This window comes from Phacochoerus africanus, chromosome 11, assembly GCF_016906955.1.
Source record: "Phacochoerus africanus isolate WHEZ1 chromosome 11, ROS_Pafr_v1, whole genome shotgun sequence".
In the NCBI taxonomy this organism is placed as follows: Eukaryota; Metazoa; Chordata; class Mammalia; order Artiodactyla; family Suidae; genus Phacochoerus; species Phacochoerus africanus.
Window position 1 is genome coordinate 26,666,261 of NC_062554.1, and position 19,358 is coordinate 26,685,618.

At 51.2% G+C, this 19,358-nt stretch overlaps 1 protein-coding gene across 5 annotated transcripts in view; it reads left to right on the forward strand.

Moving 5' to 3' along the window:
• AMOTL1 (angiomotin like 1) overlaps positions 1-16,717 on the forward strand; it is a 167,423-nt gene extending 150,706 nt beyond the window's left edge. For all 5 annotated transcript variants that reach the window (XM_047751812.1, XM_047751811.1, XM_047751814.1 and 2 more), the window contains 5 exons: positions 1,402-1,592; positions 5,485-5,610; positions 6,969-7,195; positions 9,880-10,155; positions 11,233-16,717. In XM_047751812.1, the coding sequence (XP_047607768.1) occupies positions 1,402-1,592; positions 5,485-5,610; positions 6,969-7,195; positions 9,880-10,155; positions 11,233-11,339 (927 nt within the window). In that variant the 3' untranslated portion in view covers positions 11,340-16,717. The remainder of the gene's footprint in view (positions 1-1,401; positions 1,593-5,484; positions 5,611-6,968; positions 7,196-9,879; positions 10,156-11,232) is intronic.
• Positions 16,718-19,358: the final 2,641 nt, after the last annotated feature.

A 19,358-nucleotide genomic window follows, 5' to 3' on the forward strand; every position in this document is an offset into this window, starting at 1 on the left:
GGAAAATTTCTAAAACCAGAGGAGTTTCTCATCTCAGTGGACGGGTTTGTTTCTCCTCCCGCCCTGAGGCCGGATGCCTGGCTAGATGGGGTCAGTGACCTCCTGTGCAGGCTGATGAGGACAGATATGGGCTGTCCACCCTCTTCTGGCTTAAATGCTGGTCACTGGCAAGCTACCGCTGGGCCCTAGAATAATTTGTATTGGTAGCTTTCAAGAATCACATAGAAGCTTATGGTTTGCAAAAACCCCATAAGTTCATTTGTTCTCTTCTCTCTCAGATGTGTCTCTGGGTAGTTTCTGTGGTTCATAACAAGAGGTACCCCTCACCTTGCAAACAGCTCTGCCTTTGAAGCATGTGATCCCTGGGAAGCAGGAGGGGAATGTGTTTTCCCGGACACAGAAGAGGTGGGATGGAATCATTCTTCCCTTGAGTAGCTCAGGCCCGACTGGACTCCTAACCCTGACTCCCTGGGATGACCTGTCTCCACCGCTGACCTGAAATCAAACCTCAAAACCCCCTCATCCTCTACGTCATTTGCTCAGAGGAAGTAGTATCCCTGAATTAGAAAGGAGAAAGTCCGAAAAGCGTGTGAGCGTCCTCGGCCCGTGTCCAGATAACGCGACCGCTGTCTTCCTCCCTTATGGACACGGATGAAGAGAAAGGGCTGGAAAATGAGCTTGGCTTGTGTTAGAGGTTTTCTGCGAGGAATTTACTTAGGTTAGCCCTTTGAAGTGCATTAGGTGCTTTCATGTTTATTGTCCTCTTTGGCTCCCACGTGGGGCAGGTGTTAATTTCTGTTTCCCGGATGGGAGGGAGGAGGCCGGGGGAAGCGGCCAGGCACCTTAAGGCATCTCACTCCCACTTCCTGTTCCTTCGCACTCTGTCTCCTAGCCTCAGGGGAAGCAAGCTGCTGAATCTCTTTCCTGACCTCTGGAGAGAGTGCCCTGGACCAGGAGGCCAAGACTGCATTCTTGTTCTTGCTGTTGGTATAAATTAAGTGCAACTCCTTGGGCAAGCCACTTCCTGTCATGCAAAGCTGGATAGCCAGATGGACCTGGGTTTGAATCCTGACCCTGCTACTGATTAGCAAAGAGCCAAGACACGGTTGCCAGCGTTTTCTCAGCAGCCTAGCTTTCTCGTTAAACCTGGGATAATACTGATTATAGAGTCCCAGAAGAATTAAATGAGGTAAAGGAACTGAGGATAGAGGTTGCTGGTGTTTAGGATCCACCCCGCCTGGGTGATCGGAGCTGCAGGGGGAGCGAGGGCGTGATGACACTTGTCACCATGCTGGGGATCCAGGTGAACCATGCGTGCTCCACCTGGGTAGCTCTGCAGACCCAGGGTCTACATTACAGCCCTGATTCAGCATCAAGGTGTTATGTCTTCCACTTCTCCAGAAACACGGAAATGGCCAGCCAGCCAGCCTGCCAGAATACAATGCCCCGGCCCTCATGGAACTCGTGAGGGAGAAGGAGGAGCGGATCCTGGCCCTGGAGGCCGACATGACCAAGTGGGAGCAGAAGTATGTGGAGGAGAGCGCCATCCGGCACTTTGCCATGAATGCCGCAGCCACCGCCGCTGCCGAGAGGTGAGTCCGGCTCAGGAAAGCACAGCTGGGAAAAAAAAAAAAGCCAGGGTATCCAGAGGGGTTCAGGGATGCATCCCAGGGAGAGAGATCGGCTCAAAATAATTTTGAAAAGGTTGTAGTGCTCATTGAAGAGCAAGATGGTTTAGCATTTCTGGAGGATGATTTTGGCAATACTGCCTCTGCTTTGGTTCCAGAATTCTAGTTCTTGACGTGTATCTTAAGGAAATCATTACAGAAGTGCCTGAAGATTTATAGCCAAGGACATTCATCCCAGTGTGGTTGAAAACATCAGTGCATCCAACAAGAAGGATGCATTCAACAATTTAAAGTACATCCACACACCAGAAACAAACTCACAGGCTCAGAGGACAGACTGTGCTTGCCAGGGGTTGGGGGGGGTATGGATTGGGAGTTTGGGGTTGGCAGATAGAAACTATTACATTTAGATTAGATAAACAACAAGATCCTACAGCATAGCACAGGGAGCTATTTTCAGTATCCTGAGATAAATCATCGTGGAAAAGACTATATTAAAAATGTATATATGTGTATATATAGCTGAATCACTTTGCCGAACAGCAGAAATGAACACAACATTGCAAATCAACTATATGTCAATTAAAAAAATAAAAGATTAAATAAATGAAATAGATCCACATGGTGGAGTACTATATGGTCTTAAAGAATGATGCTGGGGAAGTGCACGGTATGCTCTTTTTAGCAGTGGGTTTATGTCATGGGCCAGACAAGAAGAATCTGTAATTCTCATCACAGCCCTGTGAGTGAGAACTGTATTCCCCTCATTTCGCAGGAGAGGAAATGAGGCTTGGAGAGATGCAGTGGTTCATTCCAGATCACACTGACAGTCAGTGGCAGGGCCACCTGTCAAATGAAATTGGTCTGACCGAAAGCCTGCTTTCACTTGGTTTGAAATGATTTTCTGCTGTTGTCAGTTATTACCTCTGTTCCTTTATTCCCTGGGTTGTCAGTCCACAGCCTTATTCTTTCCTTAAAAATTAGCTCAAAACACTCCATAATGCACGAAATAATGCTAGTAAGCTCCTTGGCTGAAGGAGTGGATAGGTTCCCTCGAGCACGGGGCCCGGCCTGCGTGCTCTCTTGCTGCACTGACGGCGCTCTTGCGCCTTCTCCTCTTCAGGGCTCTCATTGCCCTGCTTTTTGCACGTAAGTTATATCAGGCATTGAATTCAGAGTTGTTTGGAATTTACCAAAATTTTGAGTTAGTATATTTGAAGGAGATCCTCAAATTGTAAGGAGCCTCCAAAAAACTTGCCAAGGGGTACCATTTGGGGTGGGAGGACGTGTACCAGGCAGGAGGAGAGAGCGCCAGGGGCGAGCCGGTCAGCCGGCAGCCCCCGCTTCCTTGGGCTCTGCGATCCCTCCCTGAGTGAGGCAGAGAAGGCCTGTTGGGGTGCAGGGGCCATGCTTTCTAAGCTGTGTGTGGACCCTCGTGGTCATTACCCAAGTCGAGAGGAATGGCTAGCTGCATGTCCAGCTGTCACCTCCAGGAGCCTGGAGAGACCAGGGCCACCCTCTTGGGCACAGGATCCCACCCATCCCTTCCGCTGGGCGCACAGCACACTTGCACCTAGAGACCTGCAGACGTAATTGGAAAGCGACCACGCGGGGGAAAATCAATTCAGAGGAGGTCATGTTTTTAGCTCCTTTATTAAGGTTCTTTTCAGTGAAAACCTCAATTTCAGCATTGCTTTTCTGTTGATAAAAAGGGAGAAAGGGAAAATAAAGAATTTTTGAGAAAGGTCAAAATTCTGAGCTCTTATTGCCTAGATGCTAAATGGCCACATAAAAGTTGGTGAAAGTGATGACTTCTAGCCATTAGTTTTGTGACTTTTCAGCCACTGCTGCATACTTGATGTTTCTAGGCAATGCGATTTTTGTATACCAGCTGATGCTGTCATGTTGGTATATGTCGCAGCACCACTAATCACCCAAATTTGTATGGGTGGGGAAGGTTGGGAAACTTTTTACACTTTTCTTTTATTTTTTGTTTTTTTGCTGTTTTAGGGCTGCACCTGAAGCATATAGAAGTTCCCGGTCTAGGGGTCAAATCAGAGCTACAGCTGCCAGCCTATGCCACAGCCATAGCAATGTGGGGTCCAAGTTGCATCTGCGACCTGCATACACCACAGCTCACAGCAATGCCGGATCCCCAACCCACTGAGCGAGGCCAGGGATCAAACCCACATCCTCATGCATACTAGTTGGATGCGTTTCTGCTGTGCCACAACAGGATCTCCTGAATCTTTCACACATTTTAAAGCCATGTAATATTTTTTCAAGAGTTGTGTGTATTTACCTCCTAAATTGTTTTCATCTAATTGTACCTGCTGTCCTTGGCAGTTATAAACATGAATTTTTAAATTTGGCTCCAGCTCTACATAAATTCTCTAAAAGTAAATCGGTTGAAAATGTTTCTGGCTGCTGATTGCTATAGTGAAGAGTCTTGTGCACCATGAAATGAATTTATAATTGTGTCAGTATGTTTAAAGCAACTGCTGGCTTGCCGTGTTATCAGGCTTTCTGATGTGTTTGCAGTCACCATTCGTATTTGGCCTCATTCTCACGTGTGCCGCCTTCGTTGGTTCATTTTCTCTTCACGAGCCTTGGCTGAGGCCTTCTTCATAAAGACACAGGAAACTTTGGGAGTCTTGAGTGATCGTTAAGGGTATGGACTGTGGATTCAGCAGTTTCTGGATCTGAATCCATTTCCACCTTCACTAACTGGGTGTTCTTGCAAAGCTACCCATCTATTCATCTGTAGAAAGAGAATAATAGGACCTCCTGGTCAAGTTCCTGAGAGAACTAAATGAGACACCCTGGGTAACGAGCTTCACCCAGGCCTGGGCATGAAGGACACACGCCTTCATGGATAACTGAGAGATGAAAGGAGGACTCCTTTTTTGCTCCTTGGGAATGTTCTGGAAAAGAGCTATAAGATTTTAAATACGATTATAACATTGGGATATGAAGTTAAAGAGATGTGACATATTTTCTTACTAGTTTGATTCTCTCATCAGAGACATCATTGTGCCTTTCAGCTGAAGATATGCCTATATCACTTAGATGGCGCACGTATCTTATTTTCACCAGCCGTCATTAATTAGGAGGAATTCATTGACAAAACCAGCAGCAGGAAGAACAGTTAACCTCTGACCAGTCAGGTCTCTGTCCCCGGCGACTGCTGTGGTGTCGCCTCCCTCTGTCCTTCCCTCCCCCGACTCCACCCCCTTGACTGGACTTGCCAGGGTCAGGGTGTGTGTCTTCATCTCTCTGACCTGCTGCCCAGCACGGCTGCCACCCTGAACAGACCTGAATCCTAGGCAGGGGCTCATTAAAGAAGTGAGCTTGAGAGCAAACGTGAAGGGCACTTCAGCCAGAGTCCCGCCGTCCAGGAGGAAAAGAGGGATTCACTGAGTCCCCATTATCCTGCACCATACTTAAGTAGTTTCCCTATGGGTGAGAAATAGAAATAAACCTTTAACTCTGAGAAAGTGAGAAAGGAGAAGGAAGGATGAACGAGACCAAACATAGAAATTCTAACCAATATAATAATATCAGCATCTCTAGGTCAGTAGATGAAACCTATAGGTGTGCAGGGTCCGTATGCAGAGGCCGCCACCCAGCTTACTATTTCGTATCATTAGTGAGAAGGGTGGGGAATGTGGGTTTGGGGATTTTATTTTGTTTTCCTTAATTCTATCAACTGGGGGCGAGAATCGGCCAGAATTAAGCGGGGGGGGGAAAGGGGTGAGGATGAAGGGATTTGTGGAGAGAGATGTTTAGTCCGGCGCCCTCGGACCCCGCCCCAGGAGGGCTCTCCTCATCCTCCCTGTGCGTCCTGTGTTGCCAGGGACACCACGATCATCAACCACTCGAGGAACGGCAGCTATGGCGAGAGCTCGCTGGAGGCGCACATCTGGCAGGAGGAGGAGGAGGTGGTGCAGGCCACCAGGAGATGTCAGGACATGGAGTACACGTAAGGAACCGGGCTCTCGTCCGGCCGCTCACCTCAAAGAGACCCTGGTGGGGCCGCCAGCCTGATGTTTGCAAGCACACCCCAGCCCTCTCCTGCCTCCTCCGCTTCAAGCTCAAGTTCTCCAGCAGTTCCCCTCCCCCACACCCTGCCACAGAGAAGAGGGCAAGAGTCCCCTTAAAAATGGGCCTGAGCCTGAGGTCTCTGGTGGCTAATTTCCTATCAGATGCAGGTTTTCAGATAGAGGCTAATGATACGAATTCAGAGGCCCGTATTTTTTCTGGGTGTGTGTCTCTACAGCCTTCTAGACATTACCAGCTGGAGAGGGAAACGTCATGTTCCAGTGTCTCAGAGTCCTTTTCTGCCAGGATTTGTATATTCCAGCCAGAAAGAAAAGGATGTCTGTAGCTAATGCACTCTTCGCACAGACTAAACAAGACGCCAGCAGGTTGTGTGACACAGTAGAACTAGCCTGCTGCCCACCCCCGGCCCTCCCCTTGGAGCCTTGGGACCTGAGGGCTTGGTTTGCAGAAGTGCAAATAGGGCTGAGTGGCTGAATCACTCTGAGGCTCAGGAAGTTACTCTTTGGGTTGTAAAAAGAACTCGCACTGGTTTTTGACTCTCATCTTTGGCCTTCGGGGAGAACACATCATCTTCTCCCGGAAAACCTGGCCATCTTTTTTTTTTTTTTTTCTTTCTTAGAAAAATAAGGAAAGTGAGGGGTTCCTGTTGTAACACAGCAGGTTAAGAACTTAGCTGGTGTCCATGAGGATGCAGGTTCTATTCCTGGCCTCGCTCGGTGGGTTAAGGATCCATTGTTGCCGTGAGCAGTGGTGTAGGTAGCAGATAGGGCTCAGATTCCATGTTGCTGTGGCTGTGGGGTAGACTGGTAGCTACAGCTCCGATTTGATCCCTAGCCCGGGAACCTCCATATGCCGTGGGTGCAGCCCTGAAGAGAAAAAAAACGAAATAGAGAAAGTGGCTCTTGTGGGCAGCCCATCCTCTGTGAGGCTTGCCTTTGTGTGCTTTCCTATGTTCCTTCCGCCCCCTCCACCAGGGCCCTAGATGCTTCAGTCCAGGAGGTCCCTGCTGGGTGGCCATTGTCATTCAGACTGTATGTCCTTGGGGTTCCAGGACTGCCTAGAGTCTCCTGAGGGGCCAGAGAAGGTGCACCCTTTTGAGCCACAAGAAAAAAAATCCATCTTAACCCAAGTTGGAGATTGTACCTCTTTGAGGACTTATACTGCTCTGAACTCTCCGTTCCTCAATTATAATTAAAATTCTTGGGCATCCTGAGAGAAGTGTTCAAATTATTCTATCCAGGTGGATTTTGACCATGACTGTTTTGTTTCATTACACAGTATTAAAAATCTTCATGCCAAAATCATAGAAAAGGATGCCATGATTAAGGTCCTCCAGCAGCGATCCCGTAAAGACGCTGGGAAGACGGACTCCTCCAGCCTGCGACCGGCCCGCTCTGTCCCGTCCATCGCTGCAGCCACGGGGACGCACTCCCGCCAGACCTCCCTCACCAGCAGCCAGTTAGCTGAGGAGAGGAAGGAGGAGAAGACCTGGAAGGGAAGCATAGGTGAGCCCCACCCGTCCCCAGACAAGCCCCACCCATCTTAGGCAAGCCCCGCCCACCCCAGGTGAGCCCCGCCCCTCCTCGGGCAAGCCCCACCCACCCCCAGTGAACCCCGCCCCTCCTCAGGCCAAGCTCTGAAGACCCGCAGCCACGCAAACCTTGAGAAGCACTTCATCTGGCCACAGGTGTTCAGGTACCCTTGTGGAAGTGGAAATACCACGGAGTACCTCGAGTCTCAGTTTACTCACCTGTGAAATGGGAAAGGAGAAGCAATCACATGTTGGTGGTAGAAGAAAAGGCAAATCCCCCACCTAGAGTCGTCCCCAGCCGTGGGTTGATTCACATCATAATTATGATCATTCATGTTGAAGTTGAGATGACCCTGAAATATAAAATGTTCGGATGGGAAAAACCCCACAACCTCAGGCCTCTGAACTTGGCTCTGCCCCAGACCAGGGATAAGACAGCTCCATCTCTGCTTCTGTGTCTAGAAAAGCAAGTTGGTGTCTGCAGGTGTCCGCCCTGCTGTACCCCATGGGGTCACAGCAAGGGCTAAATGAGACCAGAGAGAAATGCTTTGGAGGCAGTGCTCGCGAGCCTAAGGGGCTTTTGTTGGATTGCTGCTGCACAGGCAGTGCGCTGAGGAGAGTTCTGCAGACATGGTCTTAGCCACAAATGGGTTTCCTGGGGTCAAGAGGCCAGTGGCCAGGTGAGTCTGGAGAGGAAGAGGCAGAGCCACCCAGCACGCAGCCCACCCTCCCAGACACACGTCGTCTGCTCTTGTCCAGCATTCTGCCACCCCAGGGGCCTGGCCCTTCTTTGATGCATTTCCACAGGTCAGAGTGTGTTGTTTCTCTGTGGAGCTGAGAGCCTGTTTTCCTCAGCACAGAACCCCGGAGGAGCTTGGCTGCTTCATGCCAGAGGGATAAGAGCTTGCAGTATGAATCTGACAGAGTTGGGGAGATCAAAGTCACCCAGCCAGAATCTCTGTTTGAGGTCCCCCCATGGGTCACTTCTGCAGCCCCTGCCCTCCAAGGAAATGCACTTCAAAGAGGACGTGTGTGGACGGCAGCTGAGATCTTCAAAGACCCTCGTGGACACTTAACTCCCCACCCCAGCTAGAACACCTGGGGAGCGGTGCTCAGATGCACCTGATAGGGGATGCCCAGCGCCGACAGAAAGCTCCCTGGCAGAGGCCAGTCTGTGACCTCCAGCCAGGCAGGCATCTAGGGTCTGTACCCCTAGCCTTTGTCGTGTCCCAGCCAGGCCCTGGAGCCAGAGGAACTGGCTGCAGAAAGAGTTGCTATATTCTCCGCATTAGCATTCCTCCTCCTCGTTGGTGTCCATGTGTCACAAGAACAGAGCGGGACCCTCTGAGGTTCCAGGCAGAGGCACACATGCAGGTCCCAGGGCACAGTCCGTAAAGTGTTTCCGCTGTCTCTTGCCTGCGGGCCTCTGGAAGGAGGTAGAGGTGACAATATACTCCTTTCTGGTGGCGCTTTGACAGGCAGGGTGATGAGGCAGAAAGAACACAGGGTGGACTTAAAGGCAGGCACAGCCGAGTTCAAATCCCACTTCCACTACTTCTTAGCATCCAGACAGTACTTTCTCTGAGCGTCCACTTCCTTTTCTGCAAGACAAAGGTGAACAACAGGACCTAGGAGTGTCGTGCAGTATGCAGTGGGATGATGTGTGTGAAACACCCAGCCAAAGCCCCTTGGTACTCAAGGTCTGGTCCGTGGACCAGCAGCACCAGCATCCCCTGGGAGCTTGTTAGAGAAGCAGAATCTCAGGCCCCACCCACTGCCTTGAATCTTCATTTGAACAATATCCAAGTGATAGACATGCACGTGACATGTTGAGAAGCATTGCTCTACACAGACTGAACTGAGTCATGTCATGTAATGAATGGGCATCTTGAAATAGCCCTGGTGAGGAGACTTAATGAATTGCTGGCTCATTAAAATAAGCGAGCAGACACTTGATTGTGCTTCCTGAATTTTCTACAGGCTGGTGGCCCGGAGGGCTGGCACTTTTCTCAACACGGGCCATGTTTCACTCTTTTAACTCTTGCTCTCCCGTCAGCTTGGCAGGAAGGCATTGAGCAAAGGGACAGCCGTGCTCATCACGCCTCCCTTTGCCTCTTCTCCTGCCACCTCTCTGCTCTTAGGATGTGCAGGGAAGGAGAAGAGGGCTGAGCAGCCCTTCCCAGGAGCCCAGCAGGCTTCTTCTTGGAGGACAGGGCTTTCCACGGCAAAGATCTCTTTGGGGGGAGTATTTGATGATATTGTCTCTGTTGCCCTGACCAGAAAGCATGTTTGTTTTGACCCCAGCCTGCGGGTGACCATTCCCAAGTCCATTCCCAAGACTGGGGTGACGTTGGGGGCATTTCAGCAGAGCAGCAGGCCGAGGGGACATGTCTGGAGCAGGGAGGCCCTCAGGTTTTCTTAAGCACGTGGCCGCCACCCATGATAGCCCCCTGGCCACCAACCCCTGGACCCTCTGCGTCAAAGGCACCTCTTCTCTGTTCTTCCCCAGCACCCTGAGAATAATTGTGTCCTATCCGTTGTCACGCCATGTCGTGCCCAGTTTGCCTGACGTCTCCTTCCCCGCCCCAGACTAGGTTTCTCTTGGTTTGGGTTTTGTTTGTCGGGAAGGGCATTGAAAAAGCTGGTCTTCACCCTCAGGCTTGCTGCTGGGGAAGGAGCACCACGAGCATGCTTCTGCCCCCACGCTGCCCACCCCGCCGGCTGCAGCGCTGTCCCCCGCAGCCCCTGCCACCTCGGCTGGCAGTGCCCACTCAAAGACGGGCAGCAAGGACAGCAGCACACAGACGGACAAGAGCGCCGAGCTCTTCTGGCCCAGCGTGGCCTCCCTGCCTGCACGCGGCCGGCTGAGCGGGACGCCCTCCAACAGCCCAGTCCTGAAGCACCCAGCGGCCAAGGGGACGGCAGAGAAACCAGGTACGAGGTCCCCGCCTCCTCTCACACTCCCAGGGTCCATTGAGCTGCCTGGTCTTGGGCGGTGGAAGGCGTTTCTTGAGCTGGGGAGGGAGCAGGGGCACCCTTGAACTCTCACTTGATGGGTTTTCTTCTGCTTACGGCTATCCTGACGCACCGGGGCCAGGGGCTCTTCATTATTCCAGAAATAAAATGTGTATAGAGACTTCTAATTTAGTTCCGTTTAAAGGAGCACACAACTTGCACCTGCTCTCTTAGGGCGTGCTTTGTCACTAGTCTGCCCCTGGGAGGTGGGAAAATGGACCCTCGAGGGATGTTAGGGAATTGCCCCCTCCTCCCCGGGGTGGGAGCTGGTATCAGGCGTCCGGTCCATCAGGAGGAGGAGGTACAAAGACTTTGCCTTTGAGGAGTTTACTCTCAAGGCTTTGGGGTCAGAGGTCCCTCCTGGTTGAAGGAGAAGGGAGATTTAACTGCAAAGTAGGTGGCCTGGCCCAGCACTCAGGCCAGGACTAAGCAGTTGCTTTCAAATATTTAAGAGAAGCTATATGATAGTTTTGTGATGAGTCCAGTTGTGTCCGTGGGAAGAGTAGACTCGGCTTCGGACCGTTCCTAGTCGTGGGGTGAGGCGCACCCTCTTCAGGAATCCTCCGAAGGATGTGGGGCTCTTGAGGACCTACAGGAATTGTTTCCTCCTGGGGGTTCCTCATTTGCATCCTCCAAAAGACAAGTAAACACCGTGTTGTCAATTTTGGGAGATTTAATTCTTGGGGTGCCCTTTGCTGAGGAAGGACCTGGCTCGAGGCGAGCATGCACTTGATTATTTTTAGAGGAAGGGGAGAGCAGGCGGGAGGGCCCTGCACAAAGTCCCGATGCCACCGCCACCCACTCGGACGTCTCCCACCATGTCCTGCTCCTGTGCTTTGTGTCCGAAGCCCAGGGCCAGTCATGTCACTTTGGTCCCCCTTGGGCGGGGCGCTATGGCCTTCCCTGTGTGCGCTGGCAGTGAGGGTGCTGCTTAAAATGGTTCCATTGTAGAGAGAGCTGGGAAGCAGGCTGGTGATGTGTCCCTCTCTTTGGCAGAGAGTTCTCCTGGCCACTCGAAGTCACCTGACCACAAAGGCCGCATCAGCAGCTTGCTCCACAAGCCCGAGTTCCCCGACGGAGAGATGATGGAAGTTCTCATCTAACACCGGCATCCCTGTTGAATTTCGCAACAGAACATTGACAAACAAGGAACATGGCAAAGAGAGAGGAGAAAGATCAAGAGATTGTGGATGGGAAATCAGGAACGATTTGAGCTGACATGGATTTCAGACTAGTGAGAACACTTTTTATAAACGTTTTAAACAAAAACACAGGAGACCTACATGACAGAAGGTGAAGAGACTGCCATGGATTTTGACTGCATGTGGTGGAAGAGAGAAGATGCGTGTAGGTTTGGAAACAAAGAAGACATAGGAAATGGAATTGTTCATTGTACAGAACATGTATCTCTTGGGGAGGGTCGGTGTACCCCCATTTTCTAGTTATAAACAGATAAACCTGAGCATGGATCTCCCTTGGAATAGGCCCCTTCTCCTTGCATCTTAGCTTGTTTTAAGAAGAACTTCCTAGACATCTCCAAGTCCATCTTGACATAATGTACCATCCATCACCCGTGTGCTCCATAGGGTGTCTGTGAATGCGTGTGGGTGCAGCAGGAGGAGGAATGTGCGGGGTGATGGGGCATTTAAAGGGCCGCCTTGATTTGGACTTTCAGGAGTTTTTGAGGCTTCTCAGCCTTTCTGGATTGAGCAGTATTTTCTAAGCAGTTGGGGAGCTTTCTGGTCGTGGTGCTTACCCTTCTCTGAGTTCATTTTTGTCTCTGCTTCATTCTCTTTCATTTTAACCTTTTTTTCCTTCATTTTGTTTTCTTTTATACTAAGCCATGGCAGAATTCCTTAGCTCTGGGGTTTATCAGAGCAGTCTCTGAACGGCCATCGTTCCTGCTGTGTTTCATAGTGGCCAGAGGGACAAAGCCGTAGGCCAGCTTCCTGGCTGCCCCTCCACCTTGGAGGAGTTGGGCTACCGCAATGAACCTCTTTCTGACTGTGAACTAGTTAAGGTCTGACGAGGCGGAAGATGCTCGACCGCTGAGATGTCTTGCAATAAGCTCACGGCCCCGACTATGTTCGCTCTCACATCAGCTCTTGCGTGGAGTTTGCTATCCCCAGCTCATTGCCCTGCTGAGGTAGGCCCTTCAGGACTGTACTCCAGGAAGCAGGTGACGCTTGCCTTGGTGGCATCCAGAAACCCTCCAGGCACCTCGTGGGCTTTCTGCTGCTCCCGGCTCGTGCTCGTATCCACGGCTCTGCCCGCCGCCAGCATCCCTCCGGGCGCCGTTGGGGTGAGTGCAGACTGCGCATGCGTGGCAGCGCTGGGCTCCGGCCCCGCCGGGAACTTGCTTTGTAACCGCCCAAGCCGCTATCTCTAGGGCGATCAGGTTTCTCAAGGTTTCAGATTAGGACGACTCGGTCCAAAATCATAGAGCCAAGAGCAGGCGAGGTGGTGGGCCTCTTAGCCGTGTGCGATGGGCTTTTCCATCTCACTCCTCAGTCGTCTGCTTGCTTTATGAATCTAGGAGGTGCTGGAGCAGAAGACAAGCTAGTCAGGCCATCAGTTGCTCCTGAAGGGTCCTGAGAGTTTCTCCCCCCTCCAGGTCCCTTTCCTCATGCTTAAGGGAGGGGGAAAAGAGGGAAAAAAAAAAAAAACACCCTAGGTCTGAGGCTTTTTCAAGTCCAACTTCAATGGAGCCCTGAAGACAACATCGCTTAGGAGATTTTGCTTGGGTAGCTCATTCTAGGGTTGGTCTTTGTAACCTGGGTGAAGTGATAGCCTCATCAAATCAAGGTGGTAGAAGGAAGACAGAGGGTGGGGCTGGAGAGGGGAGGGAGGAAAGGAAACGAATGGCTTTGCCCAGGGGGTCTCTGAGCTACCCAGTGGTCAGAGTAAGCAGAATGGATGCTTCTCAAGCCCTGCCCTGCTGTGAAAGGAGGAAGGGCGGAGGCCTCATGGCTGGTGTGGGGGCAGGGTTCGTATGGACACATGGGGGTGGGAGGGGGCAGAGGGTTCCCCATCCCAATCTGTTTCCCCTCACTTTCTCTAGGTGATGACGGTCAGTCGATGGCACCTCACTCTTAAGGACATTTTGACCCCTGATCATGTTGGGGGCGGCCCAGGAAGGAAAGAAAGCATTTAGAAATAGGACGACATAGCACCTCTGCCAGTCCCCACCATCCGTGTCTGGGCCACCCCAGACGTGGGCTGTGTCCCCTAGAAATGGGTGAGGTGAGAGCCCAGTTTCAGGCAAAGCCTATCTTTATGCCCCACCCAGCATGCTCATTGGCGGCTCAGGCACGAGGGCACTTGCTCTCCTTGGTACCTCCCCTCCCCCACCAGGTGCCAGGTGTGTTAGTTGTCAGAAGGCAAACACAGATGTCACCATTTTTCAGTTGTGCGGTCGTCTCTGTGAATCTTTCTTTTTTTTTCCCCTCTAACCTGCCGAGATTCCTCTGTACAAAAAGGGATCTACGGCTTTGAAATGTCTTCTTTTAGGCAGACTTCCTGCCCAGCTGGGGCCCTGACACTCTCCATTTTCAGAGCTTTCTGGAAGCCCTGCATGCCTGTAGGAGAAATGCAGATACTGAACTTCCTCTGTGCCTTCCGGCAGCTGACCATACATTATTTCACTGGATTTTAGAAAATAATCCCAGCTCCCTTTTTTAGTGCCAACTGTATGCAAGCGCTGCTGTAACTACCCTGTAGTGAGTCCTCAAACCACGTGCAAGCAGGGCTGAGTTTATCTTCTTCATGTCACAGAGAAGGAAGCTGGGGCTCAGGGAGGTCAAGTTCTTTCCTAGAAGCAGCTGGGGTCTGAACCAAGAGTTTGGGAGAGGAGCTGTGCCTTCATCACAGGCTGGACTGCCTCTGACTTGGGGTTGCTAACCATCTTTCCATGCTACATCTTGATCTGTTCTGTCCCCTGCATGCCATGTGCTCGAACACACACACACACACACACACACACACACACACACACGCACCTGCCCCCACTCCCTCGGGAGCTAAGAAATAGGACTAAAGCCCAGAGCTCCTAGATTTGCCCATGAACACAGACATAGATGGCTATCTTCCTGTTCCGATGTAAGCAGGGCCTCAACATCAATTTTAAAAGCACCTGCTCATAGTCCAGAGGCCAGACCTTCTCTAGAACTTTCCACTGGTGTCAGAATGGGAACTCATGGGCCCTGTCTCAGGGCAATAGGTAACCTAGGCCTTGGGTGACCGTGTGCCAGATTGACTGCTTCCTCCTTGAATGTGTCCTCTGACGGTTTCCACGTGCTGCCCTGGATTCCATATGAAGCAGGAGATGTTGCTAGATTCCAGCACTAATTTCAGAGCATGTACAGAGTCTTTCCGTAGCATTTTCTTCTCAGCCTTTCTCCTGCTTCCTGGAGGTTGGAAGCCAACCCTGGTGTCATGCTCCACGTGCTTGGAGCAGGTGAGCAGGACAGCATTGCCACGTCCTCCCCGGGGCAGAGAGTGGAGGCCTTTCTCTCTCTCTTCAATCCTGTAGGGCTCAATCTTTAGAACACGCATGTGCATTTGACTGCAGAGAGCTGGGGTTGTCTGTCTAGTTGCTCCCATTGGGTTGTGAACATGGAACATTGAACTCGGTGGCTCTGCACAGAATGGCCTGTGCAGAGAAGCTGGCCGTCACTCCTGTTTGTTCTCCCCCGGGGTTGCCCTCAGCCTCCTGTGTCCTCATGATGCTGAGGCTGAGGGCGTGAGAGGTTCTCCCTACGGCAGCCTGACTCCTAGAGATGGATGTGAACGTGCATGTCAGGTGAGGCAGGGTTCCAGGAGGCGGTGGAGGACGGATGGGGCTTTGAAAGGTCTCGAGGCAGGGAGCTCAAGCACAAACGGCCAGATGTTGTGCAAAGAGGTGTGTTTTCCAGAACCAAATCCTGCTGCGGGTCTGCACTGCAGAGGGCGCCGGTGACTGTTCTTAAACACTGAATGTCCAGCCCCCAGTTGCCTTCTTCCCATCCTGACGCCTGAGGCATCCGGCATGTGCTTCACAAATCTGGGTTTTCTCTTCCTTTTTTCTAGCTAATGAATTCGTGTGTTTAAAATGTCTTCCTTCCACATGAGGATTGTCTGATGGGTTTGCTTCCGATGTGTGGCTCCGGGGGGAGACCAGCAGAGTAGTGACGAAGTTACCAGAAGCTGATGAGCTGGGAGCGGGGAAAGGTCGGCATTTCAGTAAACGCATTTCTTCTGGAACTCACGGGCAATGCTTTGGTCTCTTCCTTTGAAGTAGTATTGCCTCTTCTCGTCTGGGAATTAAATGGTATAGAGAGACGTGTGGGTCAGTGCAGACCCATGAGGTGCGACCGTAAGGGCACATGTTGAGCTTCTTGTCTTCATACCTAGAAGATCCAGGTGTCCCGTCTCACCCACCTTCCCTAAAAGGTGACCCTTTGTGAGACAATGCTGATGACTGCTGTGCTGCCCGAGTAGAAGCACTTGGCACACGCCTCTACTAGAATGATGTAGGAGGGCCTACAACATTCCTTTTGTGAATCTTTAGAGATGAGAAACCGTCATCCTCTAAGGATGGCTTTAACCTTTGGAAATAATCCCCAATCAGTCACTCATTTGGATAAAGAAAGATGGGAGATTAAGGTAAGTCACATCCATTTAGCTTTAAAAAAAAGCCCCTAAAATATTCCCGGAGCTGAGTCTTTGGACTCCTAGCGCCTCTCAAGTGACGCTTTAGAGGAGGCCAGTCATCATTCATACCTGTAACTTCCAGTGGACTCGTTTTTAAAAATCTGCTCTCTTGCTATGCCTTGTATATGTCCCCATCTCTGCATTCATGCAGATGTCAGCACATCTTCACGAGGCTAAGCCTCTGGTAGGAGTTGTGTAAAAACCGTGTTAGACTTCAGTGCATGTTATTGTCATATTAAGGCTAAGATCGAGGTGTTTCTTTGTCATGAAACTGTGCTGCTTCACAGAGTTACAATATTGTGTTCAATATAATGAAGTACATATACGGCGTTCTCTTGTATCAGCTCCCCGAGTTGTGTTTACATGCTACTCGCCTAGGGTTCTGTTCACTTAGAGACACCTGCAAGTATTTATTACGAACGGAATGTAAGCAGATTGATCCACAGTGGTTTTCTTTGACTTCAGGTGTTTTCCTCTTTTGTGGAGGGAGAGGGGGGCCACCCCGCTTCCCACCTGTGTGTGTGAGGTCACCGTGCTTGGTGGCCGGGTGCTGTGTTCTCTCCAGCGGACTCTGATGTCACGTCTTGGCATCTTCGTGTTGCTGGTCTGTGTCAAAAGTGGGGTACAGAACTGCACAGCCGGGTGGGCTGTGCACAGAGTGGGGAAGCCCAAGAACACGTCCACGTCCCCCAGAGCAAACACTGAGACTGTTGGTCAGCCAAAGATTTGCCTATTCTTTGCTGCTTAAACGTGTGCCTTAATATTGTATATAATAAATGGATAAAACGGCTCTTTCCCTCACGCTTGCTCTTTTCTTTGCCGAAGGACTTATATACTGGGTGCTCAAGAAATGTCTGTTGAATTTTATTTCGTTTTACTGCCAGAGGTGGCCTCACCTGCTCTTTGGCTTCCAGAGGCATCTGTGCACCCCCGCTGGCCCCATGCTCGCACCAACACGTGCTCTTGATTCCGAGGAGAAAGTGAGTCGTGCAGATCACTGGAGCTTGCCGTGCACCTGCCCTGCCCCTCTGGATAAATAAGGAAAGAGGAAACTCAGGGACGTGGGCCTGGGAGGCAGTGGCCGCTTGGATCACATCTAAGTGTCCTCTTCAGGCGTTCCTGAGTTCAGGCCTCCCGGTGACCACTGTCACTCAGGAATTAACCCACATAGCCTCGGCCCCGAGTCTGGGCTGGAGTCAGACGCATCTCTGTGCCCTACGATGGACGTGGCAGATGTTGCTGCCTTGCTCGTGACTTGGGGTCATAGGAAAAGTGGGGGCTGTGGCAGGAATCACATGGTACACTGGTGACATTCAGGTGGGAACCTCCAGGGCTGAAGCAGAAGGACGGAATAAATGCCGGAGTCCCTGAGCAAAGGGCTCTCCCAAGGGGACAGTGACCTGGGAACACCATTGGGGAGAGTGTTCTCTAGTCAGGCCCGTGAGTGGAAGCCTCTCTGCCCTTGGCCCTGGCATGGGAAGAGCTTCCTAAATGTAAGAGAGGGGAGAGCGAGGGGCACCCCTCTAGGCCCCTGGTGACAGCTGGTGTGGTTTGCACACATTCCTGCCTTCAGTTCTCACAACAACCTGGTCATCCGCATTTTAAAGACAAGGAAACTGAGGCTCAAACAGCCTTTGGACAAATAACATGGGAAAGATGGTAGAGCGGGGTTTGAACGTGGGTCTGTTGGACAAGGAGTCTGTGCGCTTGCAGTGAAAAGTGCAGAGGGGTTGGGAGCTTGGCTTCTCACCTGTCCTGCCTTCTACCCAAAGGGATTCCTCTCTTTGGGGGCCTCAGATCTCTGCCTGCATGCAGCGTAAAGGCAGCTCCCCGGGCTCTTTCCCCGGCGGGTCCGCTCTGGGAAGGCAGCTGGAGGACCCACATGCCTTCGGGCTCAGACCCTGTGCTGGCCGCTGGCATGAGGTGCCCCCCAGCTCTGGCCTCTGCCCTGGATCCCGGGCCGGGCCCTCTGCCCCACAGGGGGTTGGTTGTCTTTTAGATTGTCTGGCATCTTCGTAATCAGGAGTCAGGTCCCGAATGAGAAATAAATCAGGCGCTCTGAAATCCCTTTCTTAAAATATACAAAGTTCAATGATGACGAGATAAAAGGGGCTTTTTGCCTTTAAAGACTGTTGCTACTTTCCTGTTTCTGTAGCCTTTTATCAAGTGTGGGCTTGGCTCCGACACCCTTCCTGTACCTGCCTGGTTCCTGGCAGGCAGGCATCCTCTCTGGACTAATCTGGCTCCCTCAAAATGCTCCCTGGACAGAGCCCAGGAGGAGACCCTCCCCCTCTGGTGTGGGTGTCTATCAAAGAGGGACTCGGCTGTGAATATAGAGCATAGAGGACTCACAGTCGCTGGGTAATTTGGAGTGAAATAATGTGACCTTCGTCCTGGTGTTGGAAAGGTAACACTTAACTTGACATTGGATTGGTTTCAGCCATCTGGCTGTTTGTGGGAGAGAAGACCTACCCGCTACTGAGCTGGCTCTGGAACATGACTTCACCTTAACAGCCTCCGAGGTGGGTGACACGCCATCACCCCTACAAGCCCAGTAGAAGGGCTGTGGCTCAGGTCCTCATCCTTCTCTTCTGAACTGTATTGTCACCTCTGATTAGTTGGGTCTGGTTGTTTTTTGTTCTGTTGTTATTGTTGTCTTTATGCCACTGGTTTATGGAAGTTCTCAGCGATTGAACCCACACCACAGCAGGGACCCAAGCCACAGCAGTGATCATGCCGGATCCTTAACCACTAGGCCACCAGGGAACTCCTGGATCTTTTTTGTTTGTTTGTTTTTTAACAGTTCTAGAGAGAATTGGTAGGCAAATGGCTAATTGAAAAAAAAACATTTTTGAGGCTCTTTTCAGAAAGTGGTTTCTAGTGGAAGGCCAGACAGGCTGGATCCATGCCTCTGTCTCTTTGTAAAATAAGGACTTCATTTAGAGCCTCAGCCTCAGGCTGCCTTCTGTCACAGTGAGCCACATACGGGAGCGTCTGTCCCCAGCTCATTCATCTGGGAGAGCACCCTGTCCTGTATCCACAGTAGATGCTCGTTAAAATTTGAACTGAACGTGAATTCTTCCAAGCTGTTGCTTACATGTGTTCAGTGACTGTTTTCAGGGAGACTAGAGGAGAAAACTAGAATAAAATCATAGTTAAAAATGATGCAAGTAGAAGTTCCCACTGTGGTCACAGCTCCAGTTCAGATTTTTTTTCGTCTTTTGTCTTTTCTAGGGCCGCACCCGCAGCATATGGAGGTTCCCAGGCTAGGGGTCTAATCGAAGCTGTAGCCACTGGCCTACGCCAGAGCCACAGCAACGTCAGATCCGAGCTGCGTCTGCAACCTACACCACGGCTCACGGCAACGCCGGATCCTCAACCCACTGAGCGAGGCCAGGGATCGAACCCACAACCTCATGGTTCCTAGTCAG